This window comes from Pteronotus mesoamericanus, unplaced genomic scaffold (genome assembly GCF_021234165.1).
Source record: "Pteronotus mesoamericanus isolate MK-2021 breed Mesoamerican mustached bat unplaced genomic scaffold, CSHL_Meso_final scaffold_167, whole genome shotgun sequence".
In the NCBI taxonomy this organism is placed as follows: Eukaryota; Metazoa; Chordata; class Mammalia; order Chiroptera; family Mormoopidae; genus Pteronotus; species Pteronotus mesoamericanus.
The window spans coordinates 20,324,019-20,343,798 of NW_026555308.1; the positions used below are offsets into that span (position 1 = coordinate 20,324,019).

Here is a 19,780-nt window from a genome sequence, read left to right on the forward strand (position 1 = left end):
ACTGAAATAGAAATCTAGGTTGACAATTAAGACTGTATTTATTTATTTTTAGAGAGAGGGGAAGAGAGGGAGAGAAACATTTATTGGTTGCCTCTCACACACCCCCAGGCAGGGATCTGGAACTCAATCCAGGCCTGTGCCCTGACCAGGAATCAAACAGGCAGGTGATCTTTCACATTGTGGAAACAACGCCCAACCCATTGAGCCACACACCAGTCAGGGTGACAATTACTTTCTATCAGCATAGTGAGATTATTTCATTATCTTTTGGCTTCCATTGCTGCTCTTCAGGAGTCATCTGAAGTCTACTTTGAAAGTAATCTCCATCCCTCCTCCTCCCTCATTTTTAAAGATGATTTGTCTTTGGTTTTCTAGTTTCATTCTCTGTCTAGATATAGATTTCTTTTCATCAAGTATATTTGTCATTCACTGGGCTTCTTGACTAAGGATTACCAACCTTTCGTTGTAGCAAATTCTCAACTATTAGCTCTTCAGGTACTGTCTCCCCCATTTTTCTATCTCCTATACTACTGAGACTCAGATTAATTATATGTTAGTCCTTAAATCTCTTACCCTCTTGTATATTTTTCTCTCTGAACTAAACTCTACCTTATCTTTTAACTCATCTTCGATTTCACTAATTATTTCATCTTTTCTTATTGTTATTAAAACCACCTACTGAATTTTTATTTTGTTTATGACTTTCATTTCTACAACTTCTATTTGCTGCTAGGTCACATTTTATCATTTCCTACTCCTTGAAGAAGTTTCCAGCTTGACAAACTTCTTTAAGTATAATAGGATAATTGTTTCATAGTCTCTGATAATTTAAAAATCTCAAGTTTTTACAGGTGTATTTCTTTTGTTTCTGGTGGTTCTTGCTCACACTCATGGTACTTGATCCCATGTATGCCTGATTATCTTTTACTATGTCCTGATAACTTTACATTAATAAATTTTAAATTTGAGACCCACAATGAAGGCAGTTTCCTCCAGATACCTGGAAATACTACCTGCCTGGGATCACCATCATCCCAGTTCAAGGCTTCAGGTTCCTTGGACCACCAAGGAGATGTTAACAGAGACCACATATAGGGATGCAGACTGGTTTACTTGTCAATCACCCTTTTTTTTTTTTGCACTCCCAGCTTAATGAGAAGGATCTCCTATATAACTCCTGAATTTTGTGCAGGTTCTGAACTTTGATTTCCGAGCCTCTCATCTGACAAGGTTTTCAAAACTCAAGCTGAGGTGGTGTAACTAGCAAATGCCCACAGGACAAAGGTAATTCTGACTTCTAATACTGGAGTTCCTATTTTCTTTTTAATATTAGCCATTTCACATTACCCCTCCAAAATTCCTCTCTATCTTATCAACTTTTTCGTATTTTTACAAACATTTTGCTTTATAATTTTATAACATTCTTCTGAGTTCCACCAACTCCAGGAACAATACCTTAGCCAGACTGAGGTTATAAATTCCCGATTTAAGCCATCTTAAGTAAAGAAGCGAATTTTTATTTTTATTTTTAGTACTCAGCCTAAAAGTGGCACTGACTCTAAGACAGCTAGATCCAGGAACAGTAAGACATATCATTAGGTTTATCTTTACTCCCTCCATGTGGGACTGCCTCACTTGAGCAGATGGGTTTCTTCCCCAAAACAGAGATGACAGCCACAGACATCTTTAAGTTTACCACACACCTGTACTATGATCCCAGACACAACAGACTATCATATCTTCCTGCTACTACTTGCACAAAAGTTTTAGGAGTTTGTGTCTCAGGCTTATCATAACCAAGCCCATTGTGATTAGCACTGTTGCTAGAACCACATGAAACAGGAAGACAGGCAGCTATTCAAAAGGCAAAACAGGACACTTACTGGAGAAAAGGGATGAGAAAAGCATGCTAGGAACACAAAACATAACAGCTACCTGAGTCTCTATATCTCCTTTCAATTTTTTCAATTTCCTTAGTTCTTCCATTCTGAGTTTTTTGTTTTATCTTTTGTGTCCCTAATTTGATTTTAATCGTCCTTTATGAGTTTCAAACATGAACTAATTGGCCTGTTCTTGTTTCATTTCCTTATCTTTCATTCTTGTCAGCTATTGTTTCATAGATACATGCATGGCCTTCTTTTATCTTTCTGAAAACAGACTCCAGCCATTCTTTAAAACCTTCTTGTGTTTCTGGTTAGAGATCCATTTCAGGGATTAGGTTTAACTGCATCCTTACTGGTCTGTTCTACCTCAAAACATGCCAATAATTAATTGCATATAAATTTGTTTCATTTGCTCCTATTTCTGCTTTGAATTTACTGATCCTTGCTGTTAATACTGAACAGTAAAATGACAAAAGTTTATAGTGAGTCAAAGAGCTCTTGAAGATTTTCACACACATTATCATCACTCTTAACAAAAAAAAAAAACTGATGATTTTCTGAGTGTTTTTTTTAAATTATGTTGATCTCTAAAATATTACTGAATTTTCAACATACATCTGCTTCAAATTAAGCTTCAGGTCAGACTGGTAAGTGAAAGAGGTAGTATAACCCTGATCTTGTTTTTTTATTATATTCACGTTGCTTTTTCCATGTGCAATTATGTTGTTTTCAACACACATCTTCCCATTTTAAACTTACAATGTACAATCTAATCAAGAAGAAAATTCAAGATATTTTAGTGCAACCATTTTGTTGTATTATTTTATAAATAAGAAGCACAACCTAGAAAGATCAGCCATCTTACTAAGGTCATCCAGTTAATTTTATAACAAGGGACTAGAATCCACATCTCCAAATTCCAAACTACTTCTTTCATGCACAATAAAAATCAAAGACAGGTTAAAAAAAAAGAACCCAAAGTAAATAATTATATAGTAATTAGACTTTAACACTAGGCAATCTTTATGAGGCAGTAACTTATTAACTCTCCCTCATTACAAAAATAGTAAAAGCAAAAATATCTTTTTTGTCCATGACATAAAGATTACTGATGAGTTGAGGAGTACTTGATTTATATCAACATAAATCATGTTCTACAAAGAAAATAAAGGATTTGGTTCCAAGAAAAACATATTAATGTGTTACAAGAAAACTGTCTAGATGAACGCATAACTTTTATCACAAAACACTGCTGCCAAGCAGTAACAGGCAAACCTATCTCCTTTAACAGTCATAAACAGTGTGAGAGTTGAGTTTAAATAACAGTTTGACTTAGTAACACAGAATCTAAGATCCAAGATCCCACCCTCAACTAGAAGGAAATGGATTTGAATTGATCAAGGCACCAGGACCATTATTTTGTTTTCTTCAGGAAAAACTTATTTTCACAATTTTCTGCAGATTACTGAAGTCATCTCAGTTATTTTTCCTTATAATCTGCACTGTACACTTACTTAAGTATGATGAAAAAAAACTTCAGGATTGCAAAAACCACTATGTATAGTACCAGGTGGGTACTGAAAATATTGGGAGGAACACTTTGAATGTATATGAGTGTTTATATGAATGTTTAACCACCTGAAACTAGTACAAAATAATACTGAATGCAAACTGTAATTTAAAGTATTTTCCAATGAAAAAGTAAAAATAAAAAAGATTGCAAAAATCAGTAACTTTTCCTAACTCAATGTTTTGTACTAGAGCCATAATCACTAAACTCCAGATACCTGGATCAATTAAAACTGAGAAAATCTTCAAACTAAGCTAAAATACCTACCACTAGGATACTGTTCATTGAAGGCTACAGTGTGAAAGACAGGTAATTGTATTCAAATCTGTAATTATTCAACGGGCTTTTGGGGGGGGTTACTTTTAACAGAAAAATCTTCCATCCAAACTTAAGTTTTTAACCTTTACTCCAAAAAAATGCAGTGTGACACTCCTGTGCTGTGGATGTTCTTTTTCTGAGCTAAATTTTAAGACAAGCTATCTCTTCCTTGTTTTCTCAGTCTTCCAGTTATCCCCTAGTCTCAGGTTATTTTGTGTAGATGAGGTAAAACTCAAATTTACCAATTCATTTGACTAAAAGCTAGTAAATCCCAAGTTTCAACAAAATTAATGACTATACACTCCAGCACAGTCTTAAATACGCATACATAAACTAAGAGAAACACCCTCACAGTGAGAAGTATAAAATAACTTCAAGTATCATCTAATTCTAAAGAAAATGAAATCTCAAACTTTTAAAAAAATAATTTTTATTTATAAAATAATTTCATCAAAATCAGGAGTACTAAGAAAAAGTTATAATTCATCATCTAAGTTGTTGCAAATTTTGTCATGATGGTGCCTAAAATAAATGGAAAGGATCTAAGAGTTGAATCAGCTGACTTCATCCTAAACAAGATTCAGTCACATTAATATTATCTATATTATCATGTAATATAATATTCTGGCAATCTTTTACAAGTTGTCTTTCTACCCATGAAATTAATCATAATTTAAATAACTCCATGTTCAACCTATAATTACTAACTACTAAAAGCTAATCTGTTCTTCAGAAGAAGAAACTTATTCCTAAAATGTCAGTATACATTTAGTACAATCAGTTCAGATTTTGAACAAGAATTTAAGTCTTAAATGTTTCAATATACTACCATTTGTTCTAATTATGTCCACTTGGTAGCTTCCTCAGAAAAGGCATTTAAGGTATTTCATTGACTTTATTGTCTCCTGAAGGATACCACAGAAATAACTTAGTACCTTGGTGTGTTATTTATAAAAAGGATGACATCTGCCTGACACATTTAACAAAGCACGCCTTTAACATAAAAACATTTGGTAACTTGGACATACAATGTAATATGCCCAAGGTCACAAAATTATTAAATAGTATTTAATCCAGACCTGACTGTTCTTAATTCCCCATGTTCTTTCAAACCACATCACACACTGTAAAATTTAATCCAATTCTTAACATTTTTCATATTTAAATCTCAGAAAAAGATTACCTTTTCAGGACTTAGACAACAACTATAATGGAATTTTTAAGTCCTTGCACTAACCTAAAATTAAAAACAAATAAATTCTCAGCCTCAGAGATTCCTTGATCCTAAAAAAAGATATTTTCATTATCCCAAAGTATTGCCACACAAAATACTTATCAACAAAGGAAAGGATGGCACACACCATCTTAACTAAGTGATCAAAGTTAACACTAGTCACAGGACAGACATCATGCCCACCCTAAAAGAACACAATGAGAACAGTGTGGTATTCCTACCCAAAATGCATTAGACAAACCCAAGTTGAGAGACATACTATAAAATGACTGCCCTTTAATCTTCAAAAAAGGCAAGGGCATGAAACTCAAAGACTGAAGAACTATTCTAAAGTGAAGTATATTAGGCAAGACAACTGGTGAAAATATAATCCTGGATTAGACCCTTCTGCTATAAAGTGACATTTAGCAGAACTGAATGGGGTTTCTGTGTGGAAAACTTTTTTTGTTTACTGTTGGCCCGTTAGCAACAAGGGATTTGAACTGCACAAGTGCACTTACACAGAATTTTTTTTTTAAATATTTTATTTATTTTTAGAGAAAGAGGAATGGAGGGACAAAGGGAGAGAAACATCGAAGACTAAGGGAAACACTGATCAGTTGGTTGCTTCTCGCATGCCCCAAACTGGATACCTGGCCCACAACCCAGGCAAGTGCCCTGACCAGGAATTGAACCCATGACCTTTTGCTCCATGGGACAACACCCAACCCACTGAACCACACCAGCCAGGGCCTTCCCCCCGCCAATGAATTCATATAATACTGTAAATGTATGCTGTCTTATTATTTTCTTAAATTTCTTTTTCTCTAGCCTACTTTATGATAATACATATATAACATATAACATACAAAATATGTGATAATCGACTATGTTATCAGTAAGGCTCCAGTCAACAGTAGGCTAATAGTTAAGTTTTGGTGGGGAGTCAAAAGTTATAAGCAGATTTTCACCTGTCAGGATCAACACATCCCTCACCCCCATGTTATACAAGGGTCAAATGTATTTTGTGACTTTAAAATTAGTGTTTCAAAATTAGCCTTGGCCATGTAGCTCAGTTGATTAGAGCCTAATCTGGATGGGTCAGGGTTGCAGGTTCGATCTGCAGTCAGGGAACATACAAGAAGCAACCAATAAAGGCATAAGATAGGTGGAAGAACAAATCAATATTTCTCTCTCTGTCCCCACTCCCCCTTCCTCTTTCTCTCTAAAATCAGTATCTTTTTTAAAAAAAAGTGTTTCAAGTTAATTTTTAAAGCAAATCAGCCCTGGCTAGTGTGGCTCAGTGGACTAAGCGTTGGCCTGTGAGCCAGGGGGTCTCTGGTTCAATTCCTGGTCAGGGCACATGCCTGGGTTGTGGGCCAGGTCCCAGTAGGGGGCATGTGAGAGGCAACCACACATTGATGTTTCTCTCTTTCTCCCTCCCTTCCCCTCTCTCTAAAAAGAAAATAAATAAATAAATTAGAGCAAATTAAAATTTCTCCTTTTGTCTTACTTATTTCTTTTTCTGCTTTTGTTGTCACAGGTGTTCTGGAAACCAAAATTGGGAGAAGAGCATAGGGCATTAAAAAGTTACTGATTACAATTTGCATCCATTAGCTAAATAAAACTAGAAACAGCTATTTTTCATTCTTTTGTTTTAAGAAGGGATTGGAAATTCATAAAGGTAAATATGTTCAAAGTATAAACAATCTTAAGATTATCAAATAAAACTCAACAGACTGCACATCAACCACTAAATTAGGTCATTCAATTTGGACAGTATTTGTTATTGACTACAAACTGAGTTGGGGGGTATTTTAGGGGGAAAGCCCTTTCATCCCAGCACCAACACAATGCCTTGCACACATTAACCACTCAGGACACACATGCTGAATTCCAGAATAAATTCTACACTGCTGGTTGGACCTCTCCGCCCCCCCCCCCCCCAATTCTAGAAGTTGGTCACAGTGCTATTGAATAGATCACAGTCTAGAATATAGAAGTCATAATTTTATGCCAGGTAATTTTACCTGATTTTCAAACTTGTAGCTATCTTGTTTATTAGAAGTTAAAATTAGCCCTGACCTGCGTGGCTCGGTTGCTTGGGCACTGTTCCGCAAAGCAACAGGTTGCTGGTTCAATTCCTGGTCAGGGCACCTGCCTGGGTTGCAGGCCTGGTCCCAGTTTGTGGCATGAGTGAAGGCAACCAATCTGTTTTTCTCTCACATTGATGTTTCTCTCCCTCTTTCTCGTTCCATTCCCCTCTCTCTAAGACTAAATAAAATCTTTTATTTTTAAGTTAAAATTCATAAAGATGATGCTCCTTGAATTTAGTTAATATTATCTATACATAAACATTAGTATCAGAACAGGAACTTAATATAAGATAGTAGTTAAGGTCTCAGGCTTAGAATCCAACTGCCTACATTTATATTAAAACTATTCCTCGCTAGTTTTTTTGGATGAGTTAGCATCTCAAAACGTCGTTTTCCTCAGCTTTAAAATAGTAGCCCTAACAGTGCCTACTTTAGGACACAGGACTGCTGTGAGGATTAAATGAAGTAATGAAGGTGGGACAACAGTAAGCTAATTATAAGCTCTCAAAATATGTTACTAGTTGTTACTGGTATTATTGCCTAATTCTCCCTCTAACCCCCAGTTTTGAAACGTCCTCCAGTAGAGAGCTTGCTACTTTTAAAGTAATAAATTTACAACTACTGGACTAGTTTAAAATTAGCCCTTGTAATGAGAAGAGACTACTTCTACAAAAGAGGCCTTTCAATAATGCACTGTGCTCCCTTCACAATTCCCTTTTCCAAACTAAGCATGGCCCATGCATTACCTGTAACATTATTTCCAAAACAGTTCACAGCTCTAACACCCTCAACATATTCCCTATTTTGTCCAGACAGTGTCCCAGAAGTGGATGTAACATTTTGGATATGATCAGTTCACCAGAGACTACACTAAGACTTGTAACTCCCAGAATGTCCTTGTTCATATTAACACAGAAAAATATTTTAATTCACATTTCTAAGAGTGTATCTCCATAGGCTTAATAGGTCCTTTCCAAAGGGAACCAAACTAGGTTGGTGCTTCATTCAGATGATCCATTTTATAAATAATAAAAGAATATGCCGCATCATTTATAGTTAATTATATGTTAACATATATTTAAAATATACACTTCTGCAAAAAATAAAAAGAGACATACAGCCCATTTTAGTTTCTTTTAACTTTCATTAACTTTTAGAAATTATATATAATGGCAAGTGCTTAAAAATAAAATTAGAACCCTGGTCAGTGTGGCTCAGTTGGCTGGAGCTTTGCCCAGTAACTGGAGGGTGGCAGGTCTGATCCCAGGTCTGGGCCCGTAATGGTGGCAACCAACCAATTGATGCTTCTCTTTTGCATCGATGCTACTCTCTCTCCCCTCCTCTCTCTCTAAAAGCAATGAGAAAATGTCCTTGGGCCTTGGCTGGTGTTGCTCAGTGGACTCAGTGCCAATCTCCACACCAAAGGGTTGACAGTTCAATTCCCAGTCACGGCACATGCCTAGGTTGCAAGCCAGGTCCCCAGTAGGGGACACTCGAGAGGCAACCACGAAATGATATTTCTCTTCCTCTCATTCTCCCTCCCTTCCCCTCTCTAAAAATAAGTAAATAAAATCTTTTTTAAAAGCAATATCCTCTGGTAAGGACTAAAAAAAAATTTTTTTTAATATTTTATTTTTTTAGAGAAAGGGAGGGAGGGAGAAAAGGAGGGAGAAAAAACATCAATGTATGGTTACATCTCACGTGCCCCCTACCAGGGACCTGGCCTGCAAGCCAGGCATATGCCCTGCACTGGTAATTGAACCAGCGACTCTGGTTCACAGGCCAGCGCTCAATCCACTGAGCCACACCAGCCAGGGCTTTATAAATTTTTTTTAAATAAATTTAGAAATTCCTAAGACAAAACTTTCATCAAGGTTGATTTTTTTAAGTCAAGGATTTTAAGTTTTTACAGCAGGCTAGGCTTGTATTTTAAGATACTAAATTCTTAATTTCTATCTGCTGCCCTGGCTGGAGTGGCTCAGTAGTATCTGCTAAAATAAAGGTGATAATTATATCAATAAAAACCAAATGATCCTCAAGAAGAAATAAAATCTATTTGAAGGGTTAAGATTTGAAAAGATCTGCAACTGGCCCTGGCTGGGTAGCTGGGTTGGTAGACCATCGTCCTGGTAGACCAGGGTTGTGGGTTCCATCACAGGTTAGGGCGCATACAAGAGACAACGGATGGGTGCATGGATAGGTGGAACAGCAAATAGATGTTTCCCTCTGTATCCCTCTCTCTCCCTATCACTCCTTCCCCTTTCCTCTCTCTAAAAAAAGGGGAACAAAATCAATTTTTAAAAAAGATGTGGAACTCTAAAATTTTATATCCTTCTCCACCCCATTTCAAAAAATAAGAATGCTGAGAGCTAACAGAAATACGTTTTTAAAAAATTTTAACAGGAAAATGACAAAATAATAAAACAAGGCCAATTAAAGGATCACATGTTCAATTCTGAGTCTCACAGTAACCAAAACTATATCCTTGAAAAACAAATTAAATTCAAAAGAACCTATGCACCCCAATGTTCATAGCAGCACAATTTACAATAGCCAAGTGTTGGAAGCAACCTAAATGCCCATCAGTAGATGATGATTGGATCAAAAAACTATGGTACATTTACACAATGGAATACTAAGCAGCAGAGAGAAAAAAAGAACTACTAAACTTCGCAACAGCATGGATGGAACTAGAGAGCATTATGCTAAGCAAAGTAAGGCCAGGGGGCGAAAGACAAATCAAGTAATTACGATCTAAAAGTCCACCTCTATTTTTTAAAAATGTACTCTTCCCCAAAGGCAGGCAACAGAGGAAAGCTATTATGAACACCAATTCTGGAATTAGGCCAGAGTTGTGAATTCAAGCACTACCTCCAATACTAGGCATGGCTGATCATGGGATTCTTTAATCCTAAATTTACCAGTCTAGAAAAAGACAATAATATATGTATACTTACCTCACAAGGTTGTTATCAGAATATATTTAGTAACCGACATTTCAAATTTTATTAAAATATTAGTTATTTTAAAATACATATATATTGATTTACATATAAACTCTCCAAATCCAAGTTTGATAAAATGAAAATTTCCCAATTAACTGCTTTAATCATTACTGCTAAATATAATAATTTATTTTCTGATGCGGCAGGAAAATTAATTGAAAGGTGTCAAAATAAATGTTTTTTTACATTTATTTTTACTTATCTATCTTTCCCAACCTACTGAGATATAACTGATACAACGTTGTCTAAGTTTAAGGTGCACATAAATGACTGCTTTGAAATAAAGTATGTTCACCTTTTAAAGCATGCATGTGCAAGAATGAAAATTTGCTTATATCTAATGTACTCCTCAGAGATTATGTTTTAAAATTTAAGTTAATGTCACCTTAATCCAATTACCTAAAAAAGTAAACTAGACTAATATGCAAACTAGTCTTTATCCTGAAGCTCTCAACAAAAAATGTCATTTGCCCGTACCCTTCAAGAAACAGACTGTATTCTGAAGCTTCACAGAATACCTATACCAAAGGCCCAATATGTTGGGTGAGGGGATAAATAAGTACTGTAGCAAATATAAGAAAGGATTCCTTCTTTTTCAGAACATAATATACAATAGATGAATAGTGAACAGTAGCTTAAACACTCATTTGGCTGTTTTTCTACAGATAAACTACAAAAGAAGGGAAAAGTTATGAAATAAACTCAAAAAGTGAGTATCTAGCTAAGTAATCATCTCATTATGTTACAAGGTGCCTGAAAAATTACTCTAAAAACTATATAGAAACAATCAACCTCACAAAAATACATAATTAGAAAACATTTTTAGCCCTGGTGTGGCTCAGTGGATTGAGTGCCAATCTGCCAACCGAAAGGCCATGGGTTCAACTCTCGGTCAAGGGTGCACGCCTGGGATGTCAGCCAGGTCCCCAGTTGGGGGCACCCGAGAGGCAACCAACTGATGTTTCCCTTCCACACTAATGTTTCTCTCCCTCCCTTCCTGTCTCTCTAAAAATAGATAAAATCTTTTAAAATAAAAGAAAGAAGAATTTAACTTACTATAAAAATACTAAAGCCCATGTATGTAAATGCAATCAAAACACACACAGTAATTCTCAAATGTATACAACCTATACCATCAGAAATCAGAGGCTATCTAACCAGGGCTCATTTTAAGCAATTCTTCACTCTCTCTGCTTCTACAATTACAGTATAATCTTTTACCGTAGTGTTTTTTAAATTATTCCCTTTGCCATACTATAAGAAGAAAAATTTCAAAAATCACAATGAAGATTAAAATGGAAATTCTGACAAATCCTACAACATGGATGAACCTCAAGGACATTATGTAAGTGAAATAAACGTAAGGATTTCCCGTACTATTGAGTGAGTTGTTAAGATCCATCCAAATTCTTCTGCCTGAATAAAAGCATTAAAAAGAAAAAAAAAACAATGACCCAATAATTCCACTCCTAAATATATACACAAAAAAATCTGAAAACAGCGATTGAACATATACTTGTACACCAATTGTACAATACATAGCTGCAATATTGGCAACAGCCAAAAAATAGCAACAATCTTAATGTCCATCAACAGATCAATGTATAAAATAAAATGTGGTATATCATACAAAGGAAACTTCCTCCGTTATAAAAAGGAATGATGTTCCAGTACATGCAATAATCCAAATGAACCTTGAGAACAATATAGTAATGAAGTAAGCCAGACACAAAATGACAAATGATGTACGATTCCACTTACAGGAAACATCTAGAAGAGACAAACTTACAGAGACAGAAAATAGACTAGAGGTTACCATGGAGGGAGGAATGGAGAGTTATTGCTTAATGGATATAGAGTTTCTAATTGGGGTGATAAAATTTTAGAAGTAGTTGTGATGTTTTGTGTGTAAGCATGTATATAACAGATTCTATAGAAGCCCCATTATATTACAGAGAGCATACAAATCCCTTTCCTCACAGGGAAAAGCAGTTTCACTTCACCTGGAAAATATATATGCCTCTCCCACTGTCCCCACCTTTGTCTTCTATAGGTACTTTCCACATCAGTTAAGATGTTTGTAAAATTAAGGGGGTAGAAAAAGGAAAAAAAAAGAAAAAAGAAAAAAAAGAAAGAAAAAAAGAAAAAAAATAGCTGATGTGTCTGTTAAGGTTGTGCTGGTTATCAATGAACATCAGATTTCCAACCATTTTCTTCTTTTAGATACAACACTTCAATCCATTCCCCTTCCAACCTTGAAGCTATCTGGGCCCCTTGAATAGTTCTTTGGGTTGCTTTTCAAAATTTTCTAGGATCCCAATGTTACCATACACCCCAAATATGGCCCTCTACTCATTCCAACAATCAATCACTTTGGGCAGCAGAAGGGTTAGCTTTGCATGTAACAATCCAGGAACACCAAGAGAGAAGCTTCTGCATGCCAGGGCACCCAACTCCACAGGCACCTCCCTGCACCCCCAGCAAGGCTCTCTGCCATTGTTCTCTCCCCTACAACAGCCCATCACTCTAGCACAGGAGTATTGGCCAGAGGGTACCTTCAAGGAGATGATAGGGATCACCCACCCTAGCCTCATATAGGTACCAGGTAGACAAGCCATCTTCGGCCTCACCCAGGTAGCTCTAGTTGTGATGGTTTTAACAATGTGAATGTAATTAATGCCATTAAATTAAAAATGTTAAAAAATTAAGAAAGAAAGAAAAAGAATAAGATGAAGAAATGGAGCTAATAAATCTTCTACCTCTTAAGCTGATTTTAAACCAATTCCAGTACTGGGGTCAATTTCTCTGCTTTCCTCATGTGTCAAGTGGATAAAATATATAGGGGTAGACAAAAATAGATTTACAGTTGTGAGGATGTGGCTTTATTCTTATATTGTATTTATTAATTATTATATTATTCATTTATATTATCTTCTCATTATTATTTTGTATCCTTACTTATGAATTACCTTTTAGGTAATGATGGCTCGTAATTTATCTACTTTTGCCCACCCCTGTAACCTTGCTGTCACCCTCCTTTGTCAAATTATTTCACAACTAAAATAATTTAACCTAAATGTTTTCAAGTCTGAAGCTAAGATCATTTATTAATTTTAGTTCAGCTCCAGTACCTCATTTTATTAAATCAATTTTGCTATGAAAACAAGTCCATTCACATTTATGTTGCAGTCAATTATCAAAATATAACAATGCAGAAACAAAGTTCTCTCAGCTTACATCAATTGTCAATTTCTAGTAGAAACATTTAAGTGAGTGGGTCCTGGCCAGAAATCAGATAGCTAAACTTTTCTTATCTCCTTTAACTGCCCTATAAAAGCAACGAAACTGCAACTACCTTCAACTCCTTTACTAGTTTCTAGCTCAAATATTGTATTTCAACATCCCCAGTTGGGAAATAAGGTACTACCTCCAAAACTTACAATAGCTGAAGATAGAATATAGGTGAATTTATGTATCTGGGGTTTTTTTAAGATTTTATTTTTTATTTTTAGAGAGAAGTGAATATAGGGAGAAAGACAGGGAGAGAACTATCAATGAGAGAAAGAGCCATGTGAGAGTGAAACACTGACTGGTTTCCTCTCAAACGTACAGGGGGCCGAACCTGCAATCCAGGCATCTGTCCTGACTAGGAACTGAACTGGCAACCTTTCACTTTCCAGGATGACGCCCAACTGAGCTACACCTGTCAGGGCAATCTATCTGCTATGTAACCAGTTCCAGAGGCTAGCTATTTCAATTATACACTATTTGCAAGATAGACATCAGTCTCCATAATACTGTATACACATACATTAGAAAGGGAATACTACTCAGCTATAAAAAAGAAAAAGAAAATTTTACCCTTTGTGACAGCATGGAGAACACTATGCTAAGTGAAATAAGCCAGTCACAGAAAGACAAATACCATATGATTCACTCATACGTGGAATCTGATAAACCAACTGAACTAACAAGCAAAATACAGACAGGCTCATAGATAGAGAGCAGGATGACAGCTATGGGAGGGTGGGGATAGAGGGACCAAGGAAAAAGGACTCATGGACATGGACAACAGTGTGGTGACTGCAGGGAGAAGGTGGGTACAAGGGGGATACATGGTAATAGGGAAAAATACAATAAACAAACTTAAAAGAAAAAAAAATGTACAGGTTCTATCCACAAACCAGGGCTCATTTTAACCAAATACCCACCCTAAATAAGATCTCTTCACTACTCTCTGCTTCTAGAATTATACCATAATATAATCATATACACTACTTATTAAGGGGAAAAGTAATATTTTCCTTGCCATACTACAAAAACAAAAACAACTTAACAAGAGGAAAATCCCAAGAGGAAGAACAAGTCCTTGTCCTCACAGGCTTTACAGAGTCTCCAGAGTTTCTGGAGATTAACTTTGTAGCCACTATCATAAAACTTTTATTTACTTAGAAAATTCAATTTCTCAAAAGTATTAAACAGTATTTTTATGGCTAATACTTACTGAATGAAATTAAGGCACAAAGATGTAAAATCAACCACCCAAGGTAACACAGGTAGGAAGTGGCAAGAACCAGGATTTGAATCCAGGCAGTCTGATTTCAGAACTTGTGTCTATATCCACTAAATGATATTCCCTCTCTCAATTATAAATCCATTTTGCCTCGCAAGCTACACTTTTTAAACAAATTAATTCTTTAAAAGTCCTCTATAGTTTTAATCAAGTTACAACCAACTCCTCCATCAACTCTTGACAATCCACAACTAGATCAAACTTTATCTTTACTTTCCCACTAGACCGAAGTGGGAAACAGCAGAGCGGTAGTGCCAGAAACAAGCATGGAATACTAAGACAAGAATTGTAGAAAAAAGAGGAAAGGGGGGGGGGAGAAAAACAAAAAACCAACCTGCAGTGATGAGAGCTCCAGGTAAAGGACAAGAAATAATAAAAATGGTAAAGGCAGAAAGTGGGGAAAAAATGTAAAATGAATATCAAGATAATACCCTCAGCACTTCTGATTTATCCACATAATGTTTCCAGTATACATACATCCTCTGAGATACTGTTAATGTTATTGCCCCAGGCAGATAGCCTCAGCTACACTTCAGTTAATCGAATAATTAAATATTCTTTGCTGCCTTTTTAAGCCCACTGAGTACAATGAACTGATTAACTGAATTTCTTCAGTTCTTTCAGTTAGTAACAATGAATAAGAACAATGAATTATTCTCAGAGTAATACTTCTCAAACAACTCTTTAAGAAAAATGCTTCTCCCTAAATATACATAAAAATGACTTGATCAGCATCTGCAGAACCCAAAGGTTAAGACAATTTCACGTTAATTATAACCACAACCAATAAGAAGAGGGCTGCAATATTTAAAAACTCATGTTTTCAGTACAGAATAAAACAATGGCAAAACTGAATTAGGAGAAATACAATGCAAATAGCTAGTCACCAGTAATAACAGAAAAGGTTCAGTGTTCAGTTGTTTTTCAGTGTTTTATTTACTGCTCCTTTAGATAACCACCACCACCTGGGTTGGGGATCTTGTCTTCTATATTTCATGTTTTGTAACACATCAATTTAAGAATCACCAAAAATGATAGATAGTAATTGTAAACTAATTCCATTCCTCCTACCTAATTTGAGATTACTTTCCCCATTAAGAAATACACTATAATAGAAAAATAAAATCTTTCTCAACAAGACTTGTGCGCCAATAAAAAGGACCCAAAAGCCTACATTTTATTGTCAGACTCTGTAGTCATATTCTTAAAAGTAAGCCAAATCCTTGGAGGTCTAAGGAGCTGGGAGAGGAGGGGCAAGAATTCTATCTGCTCTGCCAGCCTTAGCCTGGCCGGACCTATCTCAGTCCCAAGCTCAAGCCCTAAAAGCCCACCTGTTCTGTTCCAGTTCCTAAACTTTGTACTCCAAGATGGGGATGGGAGGCACTTTTAGGCATCTCTGGAAGGAGAATAATGCCTGTGCTGTGAATAAATTAATAAATGAAAATGAATTATTAGATTCCTAATTTTATTCTGTATTTAAACATCCTCGGCTTTTTTTAAACTGGAGACTTTTTTAAACTCTTAATTTTGTAATCATGGGTAATAAAAAACCTTAACTCTCAATAAGTTGTAAACAGCTCAAATTATTTTTAAGATCTAGTCTGTTTCTTTTATTTAAAGATTTTATTCATTTCAAGAGAGAAGAGAAAAGAGGGAGAACATCAATGTGTGAGAGAAATATAGATCAGCTGCCTCCTGCACACCCTGTAACTGGGGACCTCGCCTGCAAGCCAGGCATGTGCCCTGACTGGGAATCAAACTCACAACCTTCCTTCTGGTTTGCAGGCCGGTGCTCAACCCACTGAGGCACACCAGTCAGGGCAAGATCTAGTTTTCAATTAATGAAAAGCAAACATCTATAACTTTTCCTAACTTAAAACAATCTGTCATTGTGAAAGGTTTTGAAGCATCAACACCATGAGGGAACTGGTTAGAAATGCTAATTACTGGGCCCCACCCCAGACCTGCAGAATCAGGTTTGGGGTGGGCCTAGCAATTGTGTTTTAGCAAGTCCTCCAGGGGATGCTGATGCTCAAAGTAGTTTGAGAACCACTGGCTTCAGGGTTAAGAGTCAGATGGCCTAGATTCAAAATCTTAAGAGTCAAGGTTTCCTTGACTGGGTGATCAAGAGTAAATTACCCAGCTTCTCTAGGCTTGTTCCTCATCTATAAAATGGAATTAAAGCATTGTTCTGAAGATTAAATAAGAAAACATATGGTAAGGGCTTAAGAGCAATGCCAGACACATAAATATTCAAATGTTAGCTGTTGTTAAAGTACTTTAACAGTTGTAGACTAGAAGGGGGAGAGACAAAGGCAGAAAAGCCTTAATCCCTACCCATCTAGGAGTTTAAAACCTAGTGAGTAGGCCAGACATGTGAAAACAAGACAGAACCAAACACATGCATAGAGAAAATAAGATGTCCTCCTAGAAGAGGCAAACAAGTTGATTGGCATAATGTAAGAAGAGCCAATTCTGACCAAACGACATGTAGGCTTGAAAAAAAGTGAATGCATATAAGTAAGAAGAGCCTGAAGAAAAGAAAGCCATTCTAGCCTACAGGTGTGAGCGAAGATACTGAAAGGCAGGCTAAGGAAATCACAAGGCAGTAGACTACAGTGGCTTAAGAATGGACAAAGCAAAAATATATATACAGTAGTCCCTCCTTATCCACAGGGTATATACGCCAAGGCCCCCAGTGGATACCTGAAACTGCAGACAGTATCAAACCCTACATGTACTATGTTTTTTTCTATACGTACATACCTTCCTCCTTAATCAACTCCTTCAACTCTGCCGGAATTGTGGCAGCAGCTTCTTCAACACCAGGCACAGCCTCTGCAGTTTTTACATTTCTCAGTCCAAACCTATTCCTGAATCTGTGTAACCATCCTTTACTTGCAGTAAATGGCTTGATGTCACTCCTTTCAGAGGATCCCTTGCTGAAGCGTTCATACAGGCTCAGTGCTTTTTGGCGTAACATGCTGCCGTCAACCGGAACACATTTTCTGTTCATGTCTTCCACCCACAAACTTAATGCCTTTTCCATCTTAACTAAGCACTTATCACGCACTGTGGCAGTAACTTTTGCAGTTTGAGGTGCAACAGCAAAACTAGCACGAATTTCTTTTTCCTTCTTCACTATTTCACGGATAGAAGATTCGTTCTTACTGTAGATCTTAGCAACATCAGCATAAGATTTTTTTTCTTTCCTTATTAAGTCAAGAATTTTCATCTTTTCACTTAAAGGAAGCACTTTTCGGCTTCTTTTTGGCATATTCGAACTGCCAGCATCACTACTCTTGCCCTTCGGGGCCATTATTAAGGAAAATAAGTGTTAGTTGAACACCAGCATTGCGATACCAAAAGCGTTGATTAGCGGCTGGTGGCGTATATAGTGTGGACAGACTGGACAAAGGAATGATTCACATCCCGGCGGGACAGAGCAGGACCTCATCACTTTAATCAGAACGGCGCAAGAAATCTAAAACTTACGAATTGTTTATTTCTGTAATTTTCCATTTCTGACCTCGACTGGAACCGCGGGAAGCAAAACCGTGGATGGGGGGGGATGTCTACTGCAGTAGAAAATAAAATTAGTCATCCCAAATCATAGGCTTTAAGGGGAAGGGGGGGTAAGCCCTGCCTTCTCAGGGCACTCTCCTGCACATTCTCAGTTGCAAACTAGCTTCCCCTTTTGTCTCTTTAGCACTAGCACCCACAGATTACTCTTAGGCACTGTGGCCTATCAAGCCATTGTCTGCAGCAAAGTTGAATGCAGGGAGGGTGAGAAGTCAGTACCGGCCCCAACATTCGCAGTAGTGAGCACTACTTGAACTAGACCCGACATCTGAACACTCTCAGTCCCAAATTAGCGCAAAACCATAAAACTAAAAAAATAAAATAAATAAACGAACCTCGCTTTAATAAAGGAAAAACTTGGATAAGCAAAAATGGAGGGGGGGAGGCAAAGACTGCAGTTTTTTGTCTTCTTCCTCCCCTCAAACCCGCCTGAGTGCTGGCCCAATCCAGACGGCTTATATTCGCGGCCTGAAGGCTAAGGTTTTCCTTCCGGTCATTGTGTTTATTTCCCCCCCACAAAAACCGGCCCCGCGGGGCAGGCGCGCCCGCCGGGCGGGGACAAAGCCCACTTCGGGTTCCACCTGGGCGCAGGCAGGGAGGGGCGGGGAGGGGCGACGCTCCCCAGCCTGCCCGCCCACCGGCCGAAGTTACCAAGCACCGCGGCGCCGACCCCGCCCCCGCCGCCCGGCGGCCAATCCGGCGCGTCTGCTGCCTGGGCGCACCAGCCCCGGAGACACCAGGCTAAGCGCGACCCCACAGCTCGAGCCTGGCACCGCGCGCGCACCCGCACCGCCCGAGCCGGCCAATCAGCAGCCGGGCATGCGCAGCCGCAGGCTCGCTCGCGCGCGGGCCTCACGCGTGAGACCCCCCCCATAACACGGCGCCGGCGCGCGCACCCCTCCCCCATGAGTACCCAGGCGCGCGCGTGCAACTGTCGTCCCCCGCGACCGCGTCTGTTCCTGCCCCACCCCCAACGCCAGCCGCTCGGGGTTGGGGGGCCGGGGTACCCCCAACACGGCCGCCGACAGTCCCCAGGCTCCTGTCCGTGCAGGCCCCGAAGGGGTAGTCTCAAATAAAGGCCCTGCTCGCGATGGCAACTGGGGCGGGGGACGGGGGAATGAGGCGACAGGGACTCACCCGAGTGCAGCCGCCTCCAGGCAGCGCCGGGGTAAGGGTGCTGAAGGAAAGCGAGTGTGGGCCGTACGCGAGCTGTGGCCGCGGCGGAGCAGCCTCAGGCTGAGGCGAGCTGACTAGCGGGCAGGAGGTGAGAGGGCGAGGGCCCGTGCGTCTCAGCCGAGCTTCTGTCACCGCCGCATGGCCGCCCCGACAGGGCCTCGCTCAGAGCCTAGATCCAATCGCAAGGGACCGAGAGAGGGGCCTGGGTAACCGCGGCAGGCGGGCGGCCACAGCTAGAGAGCGCGTGCGGGGAAGCGGGGGGGCGATCAGTGGCCCCTTTTCTCTGCTCTCCGAGCTTCTCTCTCACCCTCCTCCTCTTTTTTTTTCTTTTTCTTTTTTTTTTTTTTTTGTCCCTCGAAGGCTC

General features: G+C 38.5%; 2 protein-coding genes across 7 annotated transcripts in view; both read right to left on the reverse strand.

Moving 5' to 3' along the window:
- The window catches only part of GTF2I (general transcription factor IIi), a 112,877-nt gene extending 93,153 nt beyond the window's left edge, over positions 1–19,724 (reverse strand). For all 6 annotated transcript variants that reach the window (XM_054589709.1, XM_054589705.1, XM_054589707.1 and 3 more), the window contains exon 1: positions 19,378–19,724. The gene's annotated coding sequence lies outside the window, so the exon portion shown is untranslated. The remainder of the gene's footprint in view (positions 1–19,377) is intronic.
- LOC129083327 (tigger transposable element-derived protein 1-like) lies at positions 16,939–18,381 on the reverse strand. The gene is made up of 2 exons (XM_054589155.1): positions 17,425–18,381; positions 16,939–16,952 (listed from the first exon to the last, which is right to left on the reverse strand). Exons 1-2 carry the CDS (start codon positions 17,975–17,977, stop codon positions 16,939–16,941), a joined length of 567 nt encoding a protein of 188 aa, XP_054445130.1. The 5' UTR covers positions 17,978–18,381.
- Positions 19,725–19,780: the final 56 nt, after the last annotated feature.